This window comes from Oratosquilla oratoria, chromosome 12 (assembly GCF_046742065.1).
Source record: "Oratosquilla oratoria isolate Oo_2021 chromosome 12, ASM4674206v1, whole genome shotgun sequence".
Lineage (NCBI taxonomy): Eukaryota > Metazoa > Arthropoda > Malacostraca > Stomatopoda > Squillidae > Oratosquilla > Oratosquilla oratoria.
In genome coordinates, this window is record NC_134788.1 from 21,945,392 (window position 1) to 21,971,002 (window position 25,611).

At 40.9% G+C, this 25,611-nt stretch overlaps 2 protein-coding genes across 2 annotated transcripts in view; one reads left to right on the plus strand and one right to left on the minus strand.

Moving 5' to 3' along the window:
- The window catches only part of LOC143031084 (uncharacterized), a 434,563-nt gene that overhangs the window by 222,155 nt on the left and 186,797 nt on the right, over positions 1–25,611 (minus strand). The window lies entirely within an intron of this gene.
- Positions 42–25,082, plus strand: mEFTu2 (mitochondrial translation elongation factor Tu 2). Its single transcript, XM_076194489.1, has 9 exons — positions 42–226; positions 5,103–5,252; positions 8,125–8,246; positions 11,118–11,268; positions 16,193–16,409; positions 18,174–18,364; positions 22,363–22,493; positions 24,467–24,615; positions 24,838–25,082. The coding sequence occupies exons 1-9, from the start codon at positions 149–151 to the stop codon at positions 25,020–25,022; spliced, it is 1,374 nt and encodes a 457-aa protein (XP_076050604.1). The 5' UTR covers positions 42–148; the 3' UTR covers positions 25,023–25,082.

Consider the following 25,611-nt stretch of genomic DNA (forward strand, 5'->3'; position numbering starts at 1 on the left):
ATGAAGATTTTATCCTATCGTCTATACCTATACATCGTCTGCAATGTTTAGAAGTAAAAACTTCATGTGCGAGGGGGAAGACTTGTAATGTATACTTGTATTCTATTTTGAATACAGGGAGGGGACTGTTATATATTAAGTGGACAAAATGATTCATTTTACTCGATTCCTTTTGCCCCAAATATCAAAACTGTCTCTCAGCCTTACACAAAATGAATGCTTCTTGGTGAGTTAAGTGAATTACTGTTGTTTGTACTAGTCTAATTATCTAATACTACCGAGTACCGGTATCTTTTTTGTATCATCATTTATTTGAAGACTTGCAATATATAGTTGACTAGAAATATATTGCAATTGAATATTTACTCGATAGATTCATGACGTCTAGTGTTCAGGGAAAAACTTATATTCTTCTGAGACGTTATTTGTTTACGTACATTCAACATTGGTGCAAGAAAAACAAACTTTTAAAGTGCACATTCAGTCACTCAGTGATGTATTTAAACCCATAAAAATATTTGCATGATTTTTGAAAACCAGAAGCTGTAATTACATATCGAAAAAGAAGGTAAAATTTAGACATTTGTTCTGGAGTATTTCTGATTAAAAAACATTTTTCAAACGCTTTTCTTTATGATTAGAATGAAATTTTGTTTAGTGTAATTTACTACTTCACCCATTCTCCTACCTCAAAATTGTAGGTCAGGATGTTGGGAATTCAAAGCTCTGTGTGAAAAAAATAGTAATTTCGAGATAGAAATGAACATCATATTCATTGAGATCATCAAGTAAGTTGTCTGAAAACTGTTTTTCACCCTACACTACCCTACCATGACCTAACTTAACCAGACCTACTACTATGTTTGTCACAAATTTGTATGTTTTATCCATGATTTTGTTGATATGTTTGTCATGTGACATGGTACCCATGACCAACACTCCAAGATTTTTCTCTGCCATTATAATGGAGTATACTCACTGAGTATTTCACTGTGGTAAAGGGAAAAAAGAATACTCTTGCTGAGTTTTCTCATTCAGCTCATAAAAGGGAGCTAAAAAGTGATGGAGTGATAGGACTAGGTATCCTGCCCTCTGTAACCCTATTCCTATGAGAAATCAAGGCATAATAGGATGTGGGAAGAGTTTTCTAACTAGAACCAGGTTTGGGTCTTTTAATGTGGTGTAGTCCAGATGAGAACAGAAGGGAAGAGATAGGCAGTATGTTTATGAGAAGGAAGATGAATGTGTTGGCACTGAATGAAACTAAGTTGAGAGGGAGGGGTGATTTTTGAGTTGGAAGTGCAGTGGGGAGGGAGGAGTCAGGAGTTAGGAGAAGACAAGGGAGGGAAGGGTGGCTCTACTTGTAAGTGAGGAGATAGGAAAGCATGTGGTGGAATGGAAGGGAGTTTCTATAAGGTTTATTTGAATGAAGGTGAAACTGGGAAGGGGTCTTTGTAAGTACATAGGGGCCTGGTAGTGAGAAGAGTATAAAGAAGAGGAAGGCTCTTTGGATAGATTTAAATGAGTACATAGTTTTGGGAGTAATGTCTATGTAGTGGTGTCGTGGGATCTCAATGAAGAGGGGATGAACCAATAGATGGTGTGGTTGGGAAGTTTGGAGCGCTTGGTAAAAATTGTAGTGGAGAGCTGATGGTGGAAATGTGTTTAGAGAATTGATGATACCTAACACATTAAGAAAAAAGTCAAGCATAAGTACACATGGAAGAGGGTGGTGAATGGAAAGGTGGTTGATAAGGCATCAATGGTATCCAGAAGAAGAGCAGGAAGAGTTCTCAATGTCCATGTTCTTAGGGGAGAGAGTGGTGGAATATCTGATCATTTTTTCAGTGGAAGTTCAATTGAGAGTGGAGGATATGTGGAGAAAGAGAAAAAGGGTGGAAGGTAGAGAGGTGCTTCGAGTAAAATGTTTAAATGAGAAAGAAAAGGAGCAGGAGAAGCTTAGAGAAGTGTAGGAGGAGATGGTGAAGGATATAGAGTGTGAAAGAGGAGTGGAAAAGGAATGGGGGTGTGCCAAGGAGGAAGTAACAAGGTGTGCAAAAATGATGGGTGGAACATGGAGGATGAGAGGGAATAGAAGGAAGGGTAGTGAGTGGTGGGATAATGAAATGAAGAAGGTACTAGGAGAGAAGAAGTGAGTAGGATGAGAGAAACATGGAAGAGGTAAAAAGAAAAAAACAAGAGAAGCAAAACATAAGGTAAAGGAGAGCAAGTGTAAAATGGGGAGGAGTATGACAGAAAATTTGGAAAATTAAAAAAAAAAAAAATGTTTATGAAGGAATTTAAGAGAAGAAGGGAATGTGAGTCAAGCAGAGAAGAAAAGGTAAAAGGCGCAGATGAACAGATGGTAACGGAAGAGGAGGCAGTGAGGGAAAGATGGTCAGAGTATTTTAACTGTTGAATGTGGAAGATGATAGAGAGGGATTGGTGATAGCAGTGGGAGGCACTCAGAAAATTATGGTGATGGGGAAGGAAAATCTAGGAGGAATAAGAAAAAGTGAGGTACAAGTAGTTTTGAAAATGATAAGAGCAGGTAGGGCACCTGAGGTTGGATGGATGTTATGTGGAGTGTCTGAAGAAGAGAGGTACAGTAATAGTGGGCTGGCTGATGAGGTTTTTTAATGAGTGTCTAAGGGAGGGTAGAGTGCTAGAGAACTGAAGGTTTGCTTGTATAGTTCTACCTTACAAGGGAAAAGAGGACAAATGTGAGTGTAGTAGTTTCAGAGGGGTCAGTTTGTTGAGTGTACTTATGAAGGTTTATGGGAGGGTTTCAATTGAGAGGATTAGGAGAAGAACAGAGGGAGTAATTTGTGAGGAGCAGTGAGGGTTTAGGAAAGGTAGGGTTGAATGGATTAGATTTTTTGTGGTAAAGCAGAAATGTGAGAAAGCTTTAGGAAAAGGTAAGGATGTGTTTTGGGCCTTTATGGATTTGGAAAAGGTTTATGACAAGGTGGAAATGAAGATACTGTGGGAGGTATTGCAGATATATGAGATTGGGGGAAAGCTGTTAAGGGTAGTGAAGAGTTTTTATAAGGGTAGTAGACCCTGTGTTAAAATTGGAAATGGAAAGAGCAAGTGGTTTGAGGTAAAGGTGGGGCTGCATCAGGGATGTGTCCTGTTGCCATGGTTGTTTAATGTGTACATAGATGGGGTAGTGCAGGAGGTAAGTGTGAAGGTAATGGGCAGGGGAATGGAGGTGGTTAACCCATTAAACTCCGATGACAAGATGTCTTGTCATTTGGTCAAATAAAACAAAAAATCATAAAACACCAAAATGTTTGATCAAACACCAGAAAAATATGACGTCAGTCCTCGCTTCGCGAAGCGAGGACTGACGTCATATTTTAGGTATTTAGATAAATACCTAAGTAAGATGCTGTAATGATTATAATTTATCTTATATTATTTGTTTTTGTTTTGTTATCTTTTGTCTGTCTGATTTTCATTTATTAGTTATATGTCAATATATTATTATTTACTATTTACCTGTTTATTTATTATTTAACTATACCTATGCATCTATTTATGTATTTTATTCGTTATTTACATTATTATAGTTTTTATTTATTATTTCATTATTAATATGATTTTTTTTTTCGCATCCGACCTAGATATGGATCAAAAGGTCTCCTGCCGGTATGCTCCGCCTTTGTAATCCTTTGTAATTAAAGGTAAATTGTAGATTGAGAGAAACCAGTAAATGCCTTGGGGGGATTAAAAGGTGTCATGAGATATAGGCATATGGGAATGGATGCAAATAGATTATATTAAGGGGGATGGATTGTATTGGGGACACTATGGGTCAGAGACTTGGAATTTAAGAGAGGCAGAGAGAAGTTTAACCACTTCGGTATGATGATGCCCACATAGGTGTCATGAGATGCAAGTGGGTACACAAGGATGCCTGCATTGCCGTCTTGATTATATATATTTTTTGTAGTTGCACACGAGTTACCTCCAGATTCTGGTTTGATCACGAAAATCCATGTGAACAAGTTGCATAAACACAGCAAAGGAAACATGGACTGGAAGTGAAGCGTTTATTCCTGATGTTTCATCAATAGACGAAACATCAGGAATAAACACTTCACTTCCAGTCCATGTTTCCTTTGCCGTGTTTATGGTTTGATAATGTTTTCTGTGTTTATTATTACTCAGAGTAAAAGAGAATGAGTAATACAGCAGCAGTGACTATATTTCATAATGCAAGTAGTGCGATGCAGCATACATATGGCAGCCGATGCTGCACATGAGAATTTGACTCGTACTGAAGTGGTTAAATGTGTTTGTGATGAAATGTCTGAGAAGTATGGTCAGGGTGACAAGGTTGGATAGAGTGAGAAATGAGATGAGGAGGAGCAGAGTTGGGGTTGAGAAGGTGGTAGATAGGGTTGATGAAAGAGCATTGTGATCGTTTGGACAGATGGGGAAGAATGAGTGAAGAAAGATTAACAAAAGAGGTGTGGAAGGCAGAGGTGGATGGAGTGAACATCAGGGGATGACTGAGGATGAGATGGATGGATGGGGTGAAAGGAGCTTTGAGCAAGAGGGAAATGTCTGTTGAGCAAGGAAAAGAGAAGGCAGAAGATAAGGGTGAGTGGAGAATGGCTGTGTATGGATGATACTGTGATGCAAGGAAAGGATGGGGTAGGGAGTGGTTGTGTGTGAATGATATTTTGATGCAGCCCATTGGGATTTCTCCCCATGTTTTCTATTATCTGCATGTGGCCTTGCTGCGTGTGTACTGTCTTGGTGCATTGCTTCTGACCCAGGGCAGTGGGCAGGAGACAGAGATGACCCTTCATCTACAAGGGAGTGAAGTTGAAAGGGAGGAAAGAGTGGTGGATGGAAGTGGAATGGGTGGAGACAAAGTGGTTGGGCATGTGTACATGCCTTTTGACTTGGCTACTTTCCTTATAAGAGGAGGAAAATCATTTTGTATATAGATAAGTCATTATCATTGTTACTATTATTGTTAATTTTATTGTTATTATTACTATTATGGTTATCATTTTTATTTTTAACAACAGCCTTGTGCAATGGAATTAAGTAATATGTTTCCTCATTCATCCTCTTTCTTGAAGGCAAGGAGATGGTGCTTTGGGAGGACCCTGTGGCTGTGGGGCAACAGAGACTACTGCTCTGCACCAAGTAAAGATCTTCTTCATGTTAATGTAGGAACCATTGGTCATGTGGACCATGGCAAAACAACGCTAACAGCAGCCATCACTAAGGTGATTTAAAAAAAAAAAAAATTTCCATGTCTCCTTCCTTATAATAATCTTGCTCTTGTTGTCATAGTGAGAAGAAAATTATCTGTGTGAATATAGAATATTAGATATGTATAGAATATATATATATATATGTATATATACAGACGCTCCTCAACTTACGTTTTAGTTACGTTCCGAACGGCTGAACGTAACATGAAAATGAACGTAAGTTACTGTACGTTCCAGTAATGTATGACCGTTCATACTGTACCATACATCCATAAATTCTATTACCATATCTTATAAAACACCCCTAAATCATTAATTATAAACATAACAATGTAAAATAATAACATTAATATCAAATAAATTAAATTCAAGTAACATAAAGTGAGATGGTGGAGAAGGAGGGGAGGAGGAGGCAAGGCACGTTCAGTCTGTCGTTTGTGCCATGTAAACAATGGACGCAGCGTCATGCGTAAGTATCATTTGAACGTCTCGTACTACGGAGAGAGCGCTAAACTAAAACATTCACTCAATTTTTTTTTTTTTATACAGTCAGTTCAAACGTAACATCGAAAAAATGTAAAACAAATGAACATAAGTAGAGGAGCGTCTGTATATATATATATATATATATATATATACACATTTCTGTTTAGAAATATATATATATGTATCCACAAGTATCACAAAACACACACGTGACTACTCTGATATACTGAGCACCACAAGGAAAAGAATTTTTTTTTTAAATTCAAGCACTTTCGTGATATTTTCACATCTATTGCAATCCTTGAAGATGTGAAAATATCATGAAAGCGCTCGGATTCCAAGAATTTTTCTTTTCCCTTTGGTGTTCAGAATATATATATATATATATATATATATATGTAATATGTAAAAGTTTGAGGTTGTTTGTGTCAAATGTACTAGTTACAAATTGATAAACTTCTTCATTTGAATGTCCCAAAACTTGTAACTGAAGTGTGATATAAGATATTCAGTATATTAGGTTTGGCCCACATTGTTGTCCATTTGTGTGTTGGAATGGGTCCAATATATATGCTGTTGTGTGTCTTTTTTAACCCATTCAACTCCGATGACAAGATGTCTTGTCATTTGGTCAAATAAAACAAAAAATCATAAAACACCAAAATGTTTGATCAAACACCAGAAAAATATGACGTCAATCCTCGCTTCGCTGCGAGCGAAGCGAGGATTGACGTCATATTTTTCTGGTGTTTGATCAAACATTTTGGTGTTTTATGATTTTTTGTTTTATTTGACCAAATGACAAGACATCTTGTCATCGGAGTTGAATGGGTTAATTATATTTTTTCTTTGACATTTTGCCAGAGAAACATACAGGGAGCAGCATCCTTTCTCTGATCACTCCATTCCACTTAGTCAATGATCCCATTTAGTGGGAATTTTCCACAAATTTGTGGGAGAAATTTGCTCACATGAGATGTTTTGTGAGCAAATTATATGTTGCAATGAACTTATATGTGTATATAATAATTCCTTCTTTTTGTGGGGAAAAAATGTGGATCTCCAGATTTCCTTGTGGGGATTTTGTGGTAAAACTTTCACTCATTTGTGGGAACTGGCACAGATTGCAATGGCAACATTTGACTGAGCTGCCTTTTTACAACAGGCATGGAAAACATGGTGACACAGTTCCCCTCACCCAAACACCCACCCCACCCCACCACAAAGGAATTGAGAAAGGGAGTCATAGGAATATGTAAGGGCATGTCCAAGGGAACAATATGCAGGAGGGCCCGCTGTAGTTAAAAAGCATCATCATTCCTCTATGAGTAGAGATTTTAACTCTTGACATAGACGAATAACGATATGTGTCTCTAGTCTGTAGAGGCATGCCAAAATAGTTCCTAAAGTATTAGCTGCATGTTGCCATTTAGTCCATACCTCAGTACAGGGTAAGGCAGTTATGGTTGAGTACAGTAAGGTATGTGATTGGAGTAAGTTGAAAGTAAGTATAGATATAATGATGAGATGTACAAGGGATGTGGGTGGCAGTGAGTTTAAGGAAAGTTTTAAAAGAGATATACTAGGAGAAGTGGACCATTTTAAATACTTAAGGTCATATGTAGCAGGGAATGCATGTGTAGGGGTTAAGGTAAATTGTAGAGTAAGGGAGGTGAGTAAAGGTCTTGGGGGAATGAAAAGTGTCATGAAAAATAGGCATCCAGGGATGGACACAAAGAAGGCAGTATGAAGGGGTAATTGTGCCTACAACATTTTATGGGGCAGAGATTTGGAATTTAAGGGAAGCAGAAAGGAGAAACTCAAAAGTGTAAGGATTATGGTCAAGGTTATGATCAGTCAATCCATTGTTCCTGGTCTCTCTTGCAGAAGACCTGCAGCCTTCAGGTAACTGGCAACATACAGGTTATGAAGATAAAATGAGAAATGAGGAGGTGAGGTGGAGAGAAAGGGGTGGCAAGGGTTGGTGAGGCTGGGGTTGGTAAGAGCTAAAGTGGAGGGTGGAGTGTAGATGTTTGTGATGCTGTATGTCGTTTTCTTTATTTGTGTTTGCATCATGATTATTTATGTTGTAGTGTCAGTTAGTGATTGTATGATTCCTTTTGTTTTGTTGGAGGAGGGTATGCTGACGTGTATTAGTGTTGTGAATCTACTTTGAGACTTGTTTTTTCTTTCCTGAATGAGGTTTAGTTTATGAATGTGGGCAGTGTAGTTTGAGATGTTAGTTTGGTTTCCTTTTTTATAAGTGTGGTGGTTGTACTACTATCCAGGATGCCATCATATCAAAACAAAGCTATTAAGTGGAGATTCTTTACAGATATAGTCTCTTTTAATTGTGATGGTTTATTCATTTGTTTATTTATCTATTTATTTTCCTCAGGTTTTACATGAGGAGGGACTCTCAACTTTTGTATCTTATGACCAAATTGATCGTGCTCCAGAAGAAAAGTCCCGTGGCATCACTATCAACACTGCACATGTTAATTACTCTTCCAAGTCCAGGTAAATGTGCTGTATCTTATATTTTCTTGCATGTTTTTATCTATGAGTATTTAGAATTCTTACAACATTTTTGTTGTAATGAGAATTTATTTATACAAGTAGCCCTCAGTAATATTAAGGATAATTGATGCCAAACCTTGTGCACCATAGGAAACGCTGATAATGGGATTTAAGATATAATGAGGAAAATTCTTTATAATTCCCAGACATTGATTTTCCCCAAAAATAATTGCTTTTAGTGAGTGATTGAGCTGGATAATTATCAACTAAACATTAGATAAACATCAAATAACTATATTTAGCTAACTTGTGTATAATTAATGTATTGGAATAGTGAACTACAATAATGATTGACATGTCTAACACAATAGCGTCTTAGGTATAACTGAGACTTGGTTGTGTCTAGGACTTTGCTCCCAATTTTGTTCTCTTTAAAGAAACCTATTCCTGGTATTTTATGCACAGTACATGGGCATGTAACAAAGTATGTAATAAATCAAAACAATAAAATGCCCAGGAGAGTGTATTGTTTTCAATTAAGATTAGTTATTTAGCCTGTAGGTCTTTTCCTGTGAAAAAATAGTATTCTTGCTGATGCAAATGAATCTGAGATTCATTTCTGTGGGAAGTAATTCATTTTGTATCCCCTCCCTCCCACTACCCAAACAGTCTGAGGGGACTGTGTTTGGAAATTGAGGGTTTAGAGGGGAAGAAAGACATAAAAATTGATTGGTCAATTTGTTGCCCCAGGTCTCTCATGCAAGACATTGTCAGCTTGTGATGGTTTTGCTTCTTCTTCTTCTTCTGCTTCTTCTTTTTTCTTTTTCTACTCAAACTGCTTCATGGGTGGAGGTGGGGTTTAATTTTGAGTGTTTTTTTTTTTTTTATTGCACTCCATATATATATATATATATATATATATATATATATATATATATATGTATATATATATATATATATATATATATATATATATATATATATATATTTCTATTGCTGTAGTTTCCTTACAACACTGTGCTTGTAGCAGGATCAGAGGAGGGGTTCTTGTTGTTGTTGTTGTCGTTCCCTAGACTGTCTGTCCGAGCAGTCCCTTCTCCCCAAGGAACGCCACTGCCGAAACTTGGTTTTCCCACAAATCCTTTATAGAGTGTATGTTGTGTTGTTTGCGTGCATGATTGTGTATAATGCAGTCTTCCATTATGTGTTGTATGGTATGGGGTGAAGTGTTACATCCTGGGCAGCTGTTCACAATGCGGTCATCCAGCCTCTTCTGGTAGCTTAGAAGTGCTGGGTGGTGGCCGCACCGCAGTCTGGCCAGGTGGACTCTGTCCTTTCGTGGGAGAGAGGATTCAGAAGGGTGGATATCAGGGGGTCTGGCATGCAGCAGTGTGTTGTCTTTCAGTATGTTAATGGAGCGGTGAGTGATATGATTATGAATATGTTTCCGGAGGCTGGTATTTGGTGGTTGTGGAGGAAGAGAAGAGAGTATCTGTGCGTGATAAAGGTCTTTGGGTGTTGTTTTAATGTTTCTTGGTGTGTGTGGGTGTTCTGCTGTGTAATGTAGCAGTGGGTGTGATGTGTTTGTGGTGGCTGCGGCAAGTGTTTGTGTACCTCTCATGTCGAGGTGGTCCATGACTTTGAGGACTTTTGTTTCATGGTGTAAATGGTCTGTAGGTGTTGTATTTGTGCAGCCTGTAATTGTTTTTAGGGCTCAGAGGAGGGGTTGAGGAAGTTAGTGACAGAGTTTGGGAAGGTGTGTGAAAGAAATTGAAGATAAATGGGTAAAAGTAAGGTGATGAGATGTACAGGGGGAGAGAATGGCAGCAGGCTGGAAGTGAGTATATAGGGTGAGAGACTGGAGGAAGTGGATAGCTTTAGATAACTGGGTGCGAATGTGACAGGAAAGGGAGGAGTGGGGTTGGAGGTAGAATATAGATTGAGAGAAGTGAGTAAATGCCTTGGTAGATTAAAAAGTGTATTGAGAAATAGACATTGGGAATGGATGCTAAGAGGAAGTTATATGAAGGAGTGATTGTGCTGACAGCACTGTATGGGGCAGAAACATGAAACATATAAGAGGAAGAGAGGAGGGGCAGAAACATGGAACATAAGAGAGGAAGAGAGAAGGAGTTTGAATGTATTTGAGATTAAATGCCTGAGAATTATGATAGGGGTTACTAGGCTAGATAGAGTGAGAAACGAGGAGGTGAGGAGGAGAACAGGGCTGGAAAGGGAATGGGAGATAGAGTTAAGGAAAGGGTATTAGGATGATTTGGACACATGGAAAGAATGAATGAAGAAAGATTAGTAAAAGAGGTGGAAGGAGTGAACATGAGGGGGTGACCTAAGATGAGATGGATGGATGGGGTAAAAGGGGCATTGGGAAAGAGGGGAATGTCTGTTGAGGAAGGACGGGAGAAGACAGAAGATAGGGGTGAATGGAGAATGGTTGTGTATGGATGATGCTGTGATGCATAAAGGGAGTGGAAGGGGATAGGGTGAGGGAATATGTGTGAATGATATTTTGACGCAGCCCAAAGGGATTTCTCCCCGTCTTCTCTTTTTCTGCATGAGGGGATGGAGAGGGGGGTTGCCAATTAAATGAAGCAGCCTTGCTGTGGATGTGCTGTGTCTTGCTACACTGCTTCTGACCCAGGGCAGTGGGTGAGATGCAGGGATGACCCGTCATCCAGGAGGAGCCAAGATAAGAGAGAGGGAGGGGGGTGGATGGGAGTGGAGTATGTGGGGATGGAATGGGTGGGAGTGGATTTTATGCCTTTGTTTTTTGGCTACCTCCCTTGTAAGGGGGAAATAGGTATTGGTATATGTATTTACATTCATATATTATTCTTGTAAATTTTTTCACAGACATTATGCACATACTGATTGTCCTGGGCACGCAGACTACGTCAAGAATATGATATCAGGAGCTTCACAGATGGACGGTGCTATACTAGTGGTGGCTGCAGATGATGGCCAAATGCCTCAGACTCACGAACATCTTCTTCTCTCTAAGCAGGTGTGTATGATTGAAGTTTAGGTTTAATTGATTCAATAAAACACAAAGATCTCAGTCAATTGTTGTTGTTGTCGTTCCTTAGACTGTCTGTCCGAGCAGTCCCGTCTCCCCAAGGAATGCCACAGCCAAAACTGGGTTTTCCCACATATCCTTTATAGAGTGTATGTTGTGTTGTTTGCATGCATGATTGTGTATAATGCAGTCTTCCATTATGTGTTGTATGGTATGGGGTGAATTGTTACATCCTGGGCAGCTGTTCACAGTGTGGTCATCCAGCCTCTTCTGGTAGCAGTCAGTTGTTGCTCCAGGTTTCTCCAACCAGACCCGGAGAGGACAGCGACACACTAAGCTCTCCCATAGATCTGTCCGAGATGATTTGCAGGAATTCTGTCTGTGTCACAAGATAGGAAAATCAGTCAGTCAGTCTGCTGCTGTAGTTCTTTCATGCAAATCCACCACTTCAGTCCAGAAGTCATTAAGTAGAGACATGCATTGCTGTCTGTCAAGTTATAGCATCTGGGGCTATTGAATCTGTTGCCAGGCTGATTCTGTGTTGGTACTGTTTTTATATGGGATGGTGACCTGAACTTAGACATGTAAATACAATTTATCTATTTATTTATTTTATTATATTTTATTTATTTATTTATTTTTTTTTTTTTTTTTGTCATGTGAATGATTTCTTTAGGAGTGTAGTGAAGTATATACTTAGGCATTTTATTATAGAGTGCTTGATTTGATTCAGCCACTCCCATTTAAGGGAGATTGAGGTCTTGGTACATGTATTTATCATCTGACATGATTTACAGCCATTATGGTAATCATCAGAGGTGGATATATCAGTAGTGATTATCAAAGCTGGGCATGTTCCTCGGTACATTCCTAGGTGCATTCCACTTTAGTTTGGCCATGGTTAGCACTCCTAAACTATTAAAGCAATATAGGTGCTGATGTAGTATGCGGCCTACCTTTTGGATGTGGCCTACAAAATTTTTCTTTGGTATAGTATGGATTAGAAATAGAGTGAATGGTTTGAGGTAAAGGTGGGACTTCATCAGGGATGTGTTATGTCACCCTGACTGTTCAATCTTTACATGGATGGGGTGGTGCAAGAGGTGAATGCAAGGGTAGTGGGTCAGGGGTTGGAGATGATTAAAGAAAATGGAGAAAAGTGGGAGGTGAGCCAGTTGTTGTTTGCTGACAACACTGTGCTTGTAGCAGGATCAGAGGAGGGATTGAGGAAGTTAGTGACAGAGTTTGAGGTGTGTAAAAGAAGGAAGCTGAAGATAAATGTGGGTACTAGATGTACTAGGGAAGAGAGTGAAAGCAGGCTGGAAGTGAGCATTAAGGGTGAAAGACTGGAGGAAGTGGATCATTTTAGATACTTGGGTGCGAATGTGGCAGGAAAGGGAGTAGGGGTGGAGGTAGAATGTATATTGAGAGAAGCGAGTAAATGCCTTGGTGGATTGAAGAGTGTAATGAAAAATAGACATCTGGGAATGGATGCTAAAAGGAGGTTATATGAAGGAGTGATTGTGCCAACAGCATTGTACGGGGCAGAAACATGGAACATGAGAGAGGAAGAGAGAAGGAGTTTGAATGCGTTTGAGATGAGATGTCTGAGAAGTATGATAGGGGTTACTAGGCTAGATAGAGTGAGAAATGAGGAGGTGAGGAGGAGAACAGGGGTGGAAAGGGAACTGGGAGATAGGGTTGATGCAAGATTATTGGGATGGTTTGGACACATGGAAAGAATGAGTGAAGAAAGATTAGTAAAAGAAGTGTGGAAGGAGTGAATATGAGGTTGCATCCTAGGATGAGATGGATGGATGGGGTGAAAGGGGCTTTACAAAAGAGAGGAATGTCTGTGGAGGAAGGATGGGAGAGGACAGAAGATAGGGGTGAATGGAGAGGGGTTGTGTATGGATGATGCTGTGATGCATGAGGGGGAGTGGATGGGAGATGGGGGGTGAGGGAGTATGTATGAGAAAAAAATTGACGCAGCCCGAAGGGATTTCTCCCCGTCTTTTCCTTTTGTGCATGAGGGGACGGAGAGGGGGTGTTGCCGAATATATGAAGCGGCCTTGCTGTGGATGTGCTGTGTCTTGCTACACTGCTTCTGACCCAGGGCAGTGGACAGGAGGTGCCAAGATAAGAGGGAGGGTGGAGGGGAGTGGAATATATAGGAAATGAAATGGTTGGGAGTGGTTTCTATGCCTTTTTTTGGCTACCCCCCGTGTAGGGGGAAAAAGCCTTTGGTATATGTATGTATGTATAGTATGTGGCCTACCGGACTTTTATTTCAGTATGAACCTGTCTGTGTCTTGTGACACTGCTTCTGACCCAGGGCAGTGGGTGAGATACAGGGATGACCCATCATCCAGGAGGAGCCAAGATAAGAGGGAGGGAAGAGGGTAGAGGAGAGGGGAGTGGAGTATGTAGGGGATGGAATGGATGGGAGTTGTTGTTGTTGTTGTTGTTGTCGTTCCCTAGACTGTCTGTCCGAGCAGTCCCGTCTCCCCAAGGAATGCCACAGCCGAAACTGGGTTTTCCCACAAATCCTTTAGAGAGTGTATGTTGTGTTGTTAGCGTGCATGATTGTGTATAATGCAGTCTTCCATTATGTGTTGTATGGTATGGGGTGAAGTGTTACATCCTGGGCAGCTGTTCACAATGCGGTCATCCAGCCTCTTCTGGTAGCCTTTGTTTTTTGGCCACCTCCCTTGTAAGGAGGAAATAGCCTTTGGTATACCGTATTTTCCGGCTTAAAATGCGCATCGGGTTATAATGCGCACCCATGCACTTCGTTATCTCAGTACACAGATAGCGCGCACCGACGTATAACACGCATGCCCGATCGCATTTGTCTATAACGCAGTTTTACCTCGGCATTTTTCATTGGCTAGAGCCACCGCTGGGAAATCTGTTGATTTGTCACTAAATTAAGTGTCAGTTTAGGCATCAATCAGGACACAACTAAGAAAAAGTCGGAACTACATGTACCGGTATATGACTCATGTTGTGCGTTGGTCCCTTATTACTTTGTAGCTTAAATAGTTTGTAGGAAATATGATCTAAAAAAAGTTTATTGAAAGTAAAATATACAGAAAAATTTCGGGATTTTTACAGAAAATTTTCATTTTATATCTTGAGGAAATAATTCGTCTTTACCATTTTTTATTTAATACTGAAACAAACTACAGACTGTTTCGTTTTAGCTTTGAACCTGCAATGACAGTGGTGAAATAGGACAGTCTCTCATCGAGGTGACGTTTAGTTAATATAACTCCCGAAAGAGGGTGTTGTAGTCAGGTGTTTGACACGAGTTTATGAACGGCCGCAACGGAGTTTGTACCATACCTAAAGTGAAGCAACAAAGTCAACATAAAAATTCATGTTGGGAAAAAGGATTGTGGTACTCCCCAAGGTGGCGTAGCTCCTCTTGGGGATCGGTGCCACCTGCGTAGAGCCGGTGGCCAGGGGTAGTTGCACTTAAGTCAATCACTGGAACAACATTTGGACAAAACAAAGAAACTAATATAACAATATACAAACAATGCATACGCTCAGTGTTGAATTATGCGAGTCCTGCATGGGCTCCTAATCTCAGTGAGACACACCACAACACCCTTCAAATCATACAAAACAAAGCCCTAAAAACAATTACAGGCTGCACAAATACAACACCTACAGACCATTTACACCATGAAACAAAAGTCCTCAAAGTCAAGGACCACCTCGACATGAGAGGCACACAAACACTTGCCGCAGCCACCACAAACACATTACACCCACTACACTACATAGCAGAACACCCACACACACCAAGAAACATTAAAACAACACCCAAAGACCTTTATCACGCACAGATACTCTCTTCTCTTCCTCCACAACCACCAAATACCAGCCTCCGGAAACATATTCATAATCATATCACTCACCGCTCCATTAACACACTGAAAGACAACTCACTGCTGCATGCCAGACCCCCTGATATCCACCCTTCTGAATCCTCTCTCCCACGAAAGGACAGAGTCCACTTGACCAGACTGTGGTGCAGTCACCACCCAGCACTTCTAAGCTACCAGAAGAGGCTGGATGACCGCGTTGTGAACAGCTGCCCAGGATGTAACACTTCACCCCATACCATACAACACATAATGGAAGACTGCATTATACACAATCATGCATGCAAACAACACAACATACGCTCTATAAAGGATTTGTGGGAAAACCCAGTTTCGGCTATGGCATTCCTTGGGGAGACGGGACTGCTCGGACAGACAGTCTAGGGAACGACAACAACAACAACATAAAAATTCAAACTAAGATGCTGTGAACATGGTCAAATATCATGAATATTGATCATGTTTCATGGTGTTTAGGCCTGTTGAAACATGAAAAATAAGATTCGATAGATACCTACCTACACCAAATATTTATATGCGGTAGCCCATGCTGGCGTATTCTTTCATGTCACCATGGCTGTTCTTCTTGTTCTCACGGAACGTCACGGAGAAGTGTGCCTCCCGACTTTGTGACGGCCAACATCGTCACGTGGTTGTGAAAAAAATTACACACACAGCCGCAGAATTTTTATCGTAGGCCGTAGATAATGCGCACCACCGGATAACGCGCACCCCTCATTTTTAGGCCCTTCCAACGGAAAAAAGTCGCGCACTATACGCCGGAAAATACGGTATATATGTATGTGTATATATATGTATATATATATAATATATATGTATATATATATTTGTATATATATATATATATATATGTATGTATGAACCTATCTCCTAAGCTTTGATAGTTTGGGAGCACCAACTGCAGCCAAAGTATAGCAGAATGCACCGAGGAACGCGCTCAGCTTTGGTGATTATTATATATAAATATTCTCATTTACTGCCATTACATTTGTCAGGTGGGTGTGAAACACATTGTGGTGTTCATCAACAAGGCGGATTTGGTTGACGAGGAAATGCTGGAGCTGGTTGAACTCGAAATAAGAGAGCTATTGGAAGACCTTGAGTTCGACGGAGCCAATTGCCCTGTGGTCTTCGGGTCGGCACTGCAAGCCTTGCAAGGCAACCAGAGCGAATACGGCGTGCCGTGCATTCATCGACTTATGGAGGCCTTAGGTACGATGAACTAAAGGAAAATAGATAAGTTATTTGGAGGTAATGAGAACATACTGCGTGCTCTATTATTTAGCGTAGCTGCAGCCTTGCTGTGGATATGCTGTGTCTTGCAACACTGCTTCTGACCCAGGGCAGTGGGTGAGATGCAGGGATGACAGCCCATCATCCAGAAATGGGTGGGAGGGTTTTTTTATGCCTTTGTTTTTTGGCTACTTCCCTTGTAAGGGGGAAAAAAGCCTTTGGTATTTGTATGTATGTGTGCATTCTTTGTATCAGACTCTTCTGTCCCTGTTTGTTATCTTGTCCATTCTTTGAATATCACATATATTTTTTATCAACTTGGACTATACTTTCTCCTTTTTTTTCACGTGAGGAGAACTGACGACTAGCAACTGTTTCTCCACTTTCTCCATCTCCTCCTCCACATCATCATCATCATCCATATCTTCATCTCCATCCTTATCCCACTCCTCCTCCTCCTGCTCCTCCTACTCTTTTCCGTATTGGGTAGTGACGGTGTGAGGGACTTGGGGGGGGGGGGACCTTTTGTTACGCCCGTATGGATGAGTCACATGTCATTCATGTATTACAAAGGCGGAGCATGCCGACTGGAGACCTTTTGGTCCATAACTAGGTTGGATGCAAAAAAAAAAAAAGAATAATAATAGTAATGATAAATAATTTGATAAATAGATAAATAGAAACATAATAGTATAAATAATAATAAATAAAATAGATAAATAAATACATATGTACAGTTAAATGATAAGCAGGTGAATAGTAAATAATAATAAATTGACATTAACTAGTAATGAACATGAATCAAGGAAATTATAATAAACAGACAAATGATAACAAAAGAAATAGATAATATAAGATAAATGACAGTCATTACAGCATAATAATCACTTCTAACCTGTACAATTCCTTCATTGTGCTACCAGCCCTTAATTTGCCTGTTACCACCACTTTGATTCAATTGCTTTAGTGTAATATTGTTTTCAAGGATAAAAGTGCTGATTATTGGAAATAAAATACTGATACAAATCCTCCTCGTCTTCCTCCTCCTCCTCCTCCTCCTCCTCCTGCTAGCTGGTGACAAAGAAATAGACCCATATTAGACCCATATTGGTACAGCAAGGACAACAGTCCAAAGATTTTTCTCTAAGGTCCGTTGAGGGACCCGGGGACTAATGTTGTCTACGGTGAGGCTGTGGGTTTCCAGTCGGTGCAACTCATGGAGTATTATTCCGAGTCTCCCCATTCATTCCCACAGTCCATTCCCACATTCTTCCGGACATCTCATACCTTCCTGCCTCTTTACCTCTGGCTTTTAACTCCAATCTCTTTTCGTTCGTTGTTTCCAACTGACCATGCATACATATGTATACTAAAGGCTTTTTCCCCTTACAAGGGAGGTAGCCAAAGTCAAAGGTATGAATCTACTTCCATCCATTTCATCCCCACATACTCCACTCCCATTCATCATCCCTCTTATCTTGGCTCCTCCTGGATGACAGGTCATCCCTGCATCTCGCCCACTGCCCTGGGTCAGAAGCAATGTAGCAAGACACAGCACATCCACAGCAAAGCTGCTTCATTTAGTTGGTGACCCCCTCTCCGTCCCTTCAATTGATCATAATTTATTGAAATCTGCCATCCTTCTCCAAAGTTGTCTTTTACCATAATTTATTGAAGTCTACTGTCCTCCAAAGTTCATGTCTATTACCTCAGTAATCCCTCTCCTTTTTCCTCTCCTCCCAGACAGCTACGTGCCACAACCAGTTCGAGACATTACTTCGCCATTCATGGTCCCCATTGACAACTTCTTCAGCGTTCCAGGACGGGGTTCGGTGGTGGTCGGCACCATCCAGCAGGGAGTGGTCAGGAAAGGTGCTGAGGCAGAGCTGCTTGGCTTCGACCGGGCCATGAAGACCGTGATCAATGACATCCAGGTGACAAAGTGTTCTTATCACTGTTCCACTATATGTATATACACACTGAGTGGTTCCCAGTGATCAATTATTATCTTTTTTCAACCACAAATCACTTTTAATTCCATGCCATCGCAATCGAGACTGAGAATCGCTCGAAGGAGGCATCCGTTGGAAATTGAAACGTGGACGAGCCGAGGATTCGAACCCAACTAACCCGTAACAAAGTTACGGTGACGTAAACCAATACACTATCTCTTGATAGCGTATTGGTTGACGTCACTGTAACTTTGTTACAGGTTAGCTGGGTTTGAATCCTCGGCTCGTCCACGTTTCAATTTCCAACGGATGCCTCCTTCGAGCGACTCTCAGTCTCAATTACGATGGCATGGAATTAAAAGTGATTTGTGGTCAGAAAAAAAAAAAAAAAAAAAATCTACTATATGTATATACCTAGTTGTATCATTCAGGAAGGGGAGCTACAATTGTGGTGTCTCGTCTCTGTATCTCACAGTGTCTAATTTGCTCTTAAATTCGTGTATTGTTTTTGCACACACTATCTTTCCATCTAGTTTGTTCCTTACATCCACCACTCTGTGGGGAAAGCTGTCCTTTTTCAGGTCTCTTCAATAACTGTCCTTTTTGAGCTTCCCTCCATGTCCTCTTGTATTTCTTGTATCCCAGTTTAGTAAGTCATATTTGTCAAGGACTTCCATACCTCTCATGATTATAAAGATGGTCAACAAGTCTCTTCTTTCTCTTCTTTGTGTAGTGGTCCTGGACATTGGATGCTGGGGAGCATTTTCTTCATGTTGTGCATCTTCAAAAACTCGTCAACACCCTCACTTCTGTGTGGAGGTACAACCCTGTGGGGCTAGCATTCATTCTCCAGATCCCAAGGTCTTTTTCTGTGTGCTTCCACTACTTTCACTCCTTTTTTTTTTTATAGTTCCTGGATTACAAGGGAAAGGGGGACAAGTGTGAGTGTAGTGGTTTCACAGGGATCAGTTTGTTGAATGTAGTTGGGAAGGCTTATGGGAGTTTTGATTGAGAGGATGAAGAGAGGAACAGAGGGAGTAATTGGCGAAGAATTATGTGGGTTTAGGAGAGGTAAGGGTTGCTTGGATCAGATTTTTGTGGTAAGGCAGATATATGAGAAAGTTTTAGGAAAAGGTAAAAATGTTTTTTGGGCCTTTATAGATTTGGAAAAGGCTTATGACAGGGTAGACAGGAAGGCACTGTGGGAGGTATTACAGATATATGTGATAGGAGGAAAACTGTTAAGAGCAGTCAAGAGTTTTTACGAGAGTAGTAGAGCTCTTCCTGGATGACCTGTCATCCAGGAGGAGCCAAGATAAGAGGGAGGGAGGGAGGGTGAATGGGAGTGGAGTATGTGGGGATGGAATGGGTGGAAGAGAATTTTATGCCTTTGTATTTTGGTTACTTCCATTGTAAGGGGAAAAAGCCTTTGGTATATATATATGTATATAGTAGAGCCTGTGTTTGAATTTGAAATGGAAAGAGTGAGTGGTTCGAGGTAAAGATAGGACTTTGCTATGGATGTTTCCTGTCACCATGCCTGTTTAATGTGTACATGGATGGGGTGGTGCGAGAGGTGCAAGGGTAATGGGTCAGGGATTGGAGATGGTTAAAGAAAATGGAGAAAAATGGAAGATAGGCCAGTTGTTGTTTGGTGACGACACTGTGCTTGTAGCAGGATCAGAGGAGGGATTAAGGAACTTAGTGATAAAGTTTGAAAAGATATGCAAAAAAAGGAAGTTGGAGACAAAAGTGGGTGAAAGTAAGATGATGAGATGTACAAGGGGAAAGGATAATGGCAAATTGGAAGTGAGTATTAGGGGAAAGAGACTGGAGGAAGTGGATAACTTTAGATACTGGGGGCAAATGTGGCAGAAAAGGGAGGAGTGGAGGTGGAGGTAGAATGTAGATTGAGAGAAGCAAGTAAATGCCTTGGTGGATTAAAAAAGTGCCCGACCCCTACAGTTATCTGTGACAGAGGCCCTCTGAATAGGCAGATATATACAAGCATAAGTACACAGAGCCCTTACATGCCAAAGTGCCACCCCAGGGCAAAATGGCACCCCGGAGCAAAGTTCTCAGTGATGTCCCCCCCACCCCCATCACCACTTTCCATCTCCACCATCCTTTACTGCCTGTTTTAGCTATTGGCTAACAAAATAATTAAACAGATTTAGAAAATTGTACTTGATGTCCCTATTGCAAAAAGTATAAGGAAAAAATATTTCATATTCTGTTGATTCTAACACAAAATTTGTATATTACGGAAAAATATTCATGGTTCCTTTGACTTTTTTTTTTTTAATTACTTTGTCAGCCTTGTAAGCAGCATGTTCAGACTAGAATTACCACCCCCCTAAATGTGCCGTCCCAGGGCATATGCCCCTCTCTGAACATCCCCCCATGCGAGGGTCTTGTAGATACACTTGGGAGAGGGTGATGAATGGATGAATGATTGATAAGACACGAAGAGTAGGAAGAGTTCTGGATGTCCATGTTCTTAGGGGAGAGTGTAGTGGAATATCTGATAATTATGTGTAGATTTGAATGGGCAGATATACACAAGCATGGTTAACACCGAAAGAGAAATGAGGCAGGAAATGAATCCCCTTTGTGGATGTTTGTGTCCTGTGGATACTTTCAGTTGTATCACGAACTGAAATTAGAATCGGTTCATCTACTTGGCTCTCATCATTATACCAGAATTAGTGCAGTGTATGTCTTTTCTTTTTCTTATATCATAAGAATAAATAGATAAGTGCATACATAGAATGAAATACATACATATACCAAGGCTTTTTCCCCCTTACAAGGGAGGTAGCCAAAAAGGAAAAGGCATAAAATCATTCCCACCCATTCCATCCCTGAATGCACTCCACACCCCTCCACCCTCCCTCTTATCTTAGCACCTCTTGGATGATGGGTCATCCCTGCACCTTGTCCACTGCTCTGGGTCAGAAGCAGTGTCGCAAGACACAGCACATCCACAGCAAGGCCACTTCATTAAATCAGCAACCCCCCCTCTCCGTCCCCCCATGCATAAAAGGAGAAGACGGGGAGAAATCCCTTCGGGCTGCATCAAATTTTGCTCACACATACTACCTCACCCCCCATCCCCCCACCCATTCCACCTCATGCATCACAACATCATCCATATACAACCATTCTCCATTCACCCCTGTCTTCTGTCCTCTCCCATCCTTCCTCAACAGACATTCTCCTCTTCCCCAAAGCCCCCTTCACCCCATCCATCCACCTCATCCTAGGACGTCGCCTCATGTTCACTCCCTCCACATCTGCCTTCCATACCTCATTCTTTCCATGTGTCCAAACCATCCTAATACTCTTTCATCAACCCTATCTCCCAACTCCCTTTCCACCCCTGTTCTTCTCCTCACCTCCTCATTTCTCACTCTATCTAGCCTAGTAACCCCCATCATACTTCTCAGACACCTCATCTCAAACACATTCAGACTCCTTCTCTCTTCCTCTCTTATGTTCCATGTTTTTGCCCCATACAGTGCTGTTGGCACAATCACTCCTTCATACAGTCTCCTCTTAGCATACATTCCCAAATGTCTAGAATGAAATAAAAGAAAATTTATAAGCATTGCACTAATTTTGGTGGGGGTAAAATGGGTTTCACCATAGTCTTGGATCACATGTTGGACTCACAATCGACTGCTATTTCCCCCTCGGAAGAGAGCTCAGAGCTCATATATATGACCGATCTATGGGTAATGCTGTTACCTTACACGCACACACACACCCCAACTCCTTGCCCACAAGAGTTGGAGTAACGACCCGCAGCCCAGCGATACTGAAATTATTTCAGCCCTGGGCGGGATTCGAACTCGGACCGTTGTAGTGGCAGCCAGGAAGGAGTGGGTATGTGTCTTTTGACTTAGTTACCTCCCTTGTAAGGAGGAAAGCCCTTGGTAGGTATATAAAACAGATATATATTTTCTTTCTTTTATCAGGTATTCAAGAAATCGGTGCCAAGTGCCGTGGCTGGTGAGAACGTCGGGGTGCTCTTACGAGGTGTCCGCCAGGAAACACTCAGTAGGGGCATGAGTCTGTGTGCTTTAGGCTCTGCTCAATGCAGGAACAGGTGAGGCAGTGGTAGTCAATGTAGACCAGAACTTCTAAAAAAAATGAACACCTGATTTGGTAGGTTTAGTGTACAGTATAGAATATCAAGGGTTTAAATGCATATTTTTATCTGTTAGTTTATGGATAAAATTAACCTTTCCCCTCTGCCTCATTTTCGAAAAACATCAACAGCCTCACTTCTGTCTAAAGGTACAGATGAGACAAAATGTCTGGACCAGACCCAGTACCTTTCTCTGTCAATTTTGTATTTCCTCCACCTTTTCATCTGTATTTCCTCCACCTTTTCCTCTGTATTTCTTCCACCATTTCCTCTGTATTTCTTCCACCTTTTCCTCTGTAATTCCTCCACCTTTTCCTCCACCTTTTCCTCTCTATTTCCTCCACCTTTTCCTCTGCATTTCCTCCACCTTTTCCTCTCTATTTCCTCCACCTTTTCCCCTGTATTTCCTCCACCTTTTCATCTCTATTTCCTCCACTTTTTCCTTTGTATTTCCTCCACCTTTTCCTCTCTATTTTCTCCACCTTTTCCTCTCTATTTTCTCCACCTTTTCCTCTCTATTTTCTCCACCTTTTCACAGGAGTGGAGTGTGGGTGCATGCCTTGGTTGGCTACCTCCCTTATAAGGGGGAAGAAGCCTTTTGGTGCATAGATAGTTTCTCATAATGAAATGAACCCATAACATACATTTATATTGTGTTTAATGCCTTCGAATTCATTGTCAGTTCAGGACATTGTTATCACTTAAGAATGAACAAAAAAATCAGCTTTTGATGTAGTAATAATAACTTTATTGATCATTATCAGTGGAGGTGAGAAAGGAAATGGGTATTGGGAGAAAGTTGTCTAATATGATAAACCAAAGTGCTGAGATGGTTTTGGCATATGAAAAGAATGAGGAATGGCTATCAAAGAGAGTGTGGAAGACGGTTAAGTGGAGGAAGTTATAGAGGAACTTACAATTAGATGGATTGATAAGGTAACAAGGAGTTTTGATCCCCACACTGTTCCAGTAGAACAGGAAAGAGAGAGTGCAAGTAATAGAAATGCATAGAGAGAGATTGTGGTTGATGCAGCCTGAAAGGATATTCCTTTCACCTGCTCTGTGAGGTTACGAGTTGAGTGGACGCAGAGGAGGTGATGAGTGAACTAGCTTTAGCTGTCAGCCCCCACAGCAGATGAACAGTGATTTGCTGCAGTGCATTTGACCCGCACAGTGTTATCGGTTCAGGTGAGCCTTTGTCCCCAAGGCTCACCCGGTGGTAATGCACCTAAAAGGTTCGTTAGCACTACCTTGTATTGAACATACATATACCAATGGCTTTTTCCCCCCTTACAAAAGAGGTAGACAAAAAAAAAAAAAGCATAAAATTCACTCCCACCTATTCCATCCCCACATACTCCACTCCCATTCACCACCCCTCCCTCCCTCCCTCTCATCTTGGCTCCTCCTGGATGATGGGTCATCCCTGCATCTTGCCCATTGCCCTGGGTTAGAAGCAATGTAGAAAGACACATCACATCCACAGCAAGGCTGATTCATTTAATTGGCAACCCCACCCTCTCCTTGTATTGTGGCTTTTGTATATGTGCAGGGTGATCCAATAGAGGTGTTCAAGTGGATCAAAGGCTTTAACAAGGGTGATGCAAACAAGGTCATCATATTAAAACAACAGGTTAGGACTCGCAGTAATGGTTATAAACTGGACAAATTTAGATTCAAGAAGGAAATGGGCAAGAATTGGTTTAATAATAGGGTGGTCAACGAATGGAATAATCTTAGTAACCATGTAGTAAGCGCTGAAACTATCAGTTGCTTTAAGAAACGATTAGACAATTTATGGATGGGGATGACAGGTGGTGATGGATACGGAGCTGCCTAGTGTAGGCCTTATGGTCTCTTGCGGTCTCCGTCATTTTTATGTTCTTATGTTATTGGAACTCTGTTAATGTCAGTTTATATTATGTTGACAGATTTGTGGCACAAATATACCTACTCACGAGGGAGGAAGGCGGGAGGACCTGGCCCCTGACGTCTTGCTACATTCAGCGGCTCTTCAGTCAGACTTGGAACGTTGGGTGCCGTATTGACTTAGTAGAAGGCACGGATATGATTATGCCAGGTTCGTCAAAATAATAACTTCAGATTCACATTGTAACAGTTTTAAGTGTGTTTGTGTTTATGCATGTTTTTATGGAATTGTAGCCAGGATAGAAGAATAGAATTCCACCTTGTATAAAAAAGGATATTTTGAACTGCTTTGTCAATTGTGAATGCTTGTAGTCGTATACATTCATGTCTTCATTGTTTACATATGCATGATATTTGTACCTCTTCTTGTCAGGTGATCACACTGCGGTGGAAGTGACGCTCCAGGAACGGATGGTGGTCCGACTCGGGCAGTCCTTCACAGTGAGGGAGAACAACAGCACAGTCGCCACAGGGATAATCACCGAACTCCTGCCGACAGTGGAAGTTGCCAACAAGAGACTGGACAAAGTAGATTTTGAAAAGATAATACATAAATGATTTTTATATATTTATATATATATATTTTTTGTAAATGTGTAAAATAAATTGTTACAGTAACTGTGATGTTATTTCATGCTTTGGTGACTGATTCGGTTTTGTTTTGGTCATTGTTAGTAAAGGTATGTTACAGTTCTTGGCAGAATAACTGTTGGTTCAGTTTTTCCATCTATATGCCAAAGACTTTTTCTTCCTTATAAGGGACGTAGTCAAGTCAAAGGCACGATGCAACCATTCCACTCCCCTCCACCACCCTTGTCCCCGTCTTATATCTTAGCTCCTCGTGGATGAAGGGTCATCCCTGTCTCCTGCCCAGTGCCTAGGTCAGAAGCAAATGCAGCAAGACAAAGCACATCCACAACAGGGATGCTTCATTTACTCTCGGCATCCTCTCATGTGATACATAGAGAAGATAGGGAGAAATCCCTTCTGACTGCATCAAATTTTAGGAAACTATCATCAGAGATGCTATCGAACATCATTTAGAAAGTAACCGTTTGATAAATGATAGCCAGCATGGTTTCAGACGGAAACGTTCTTGCGTGACTAACTTACTCGAATTCTACAACACAGTTATCTCGAATTATGA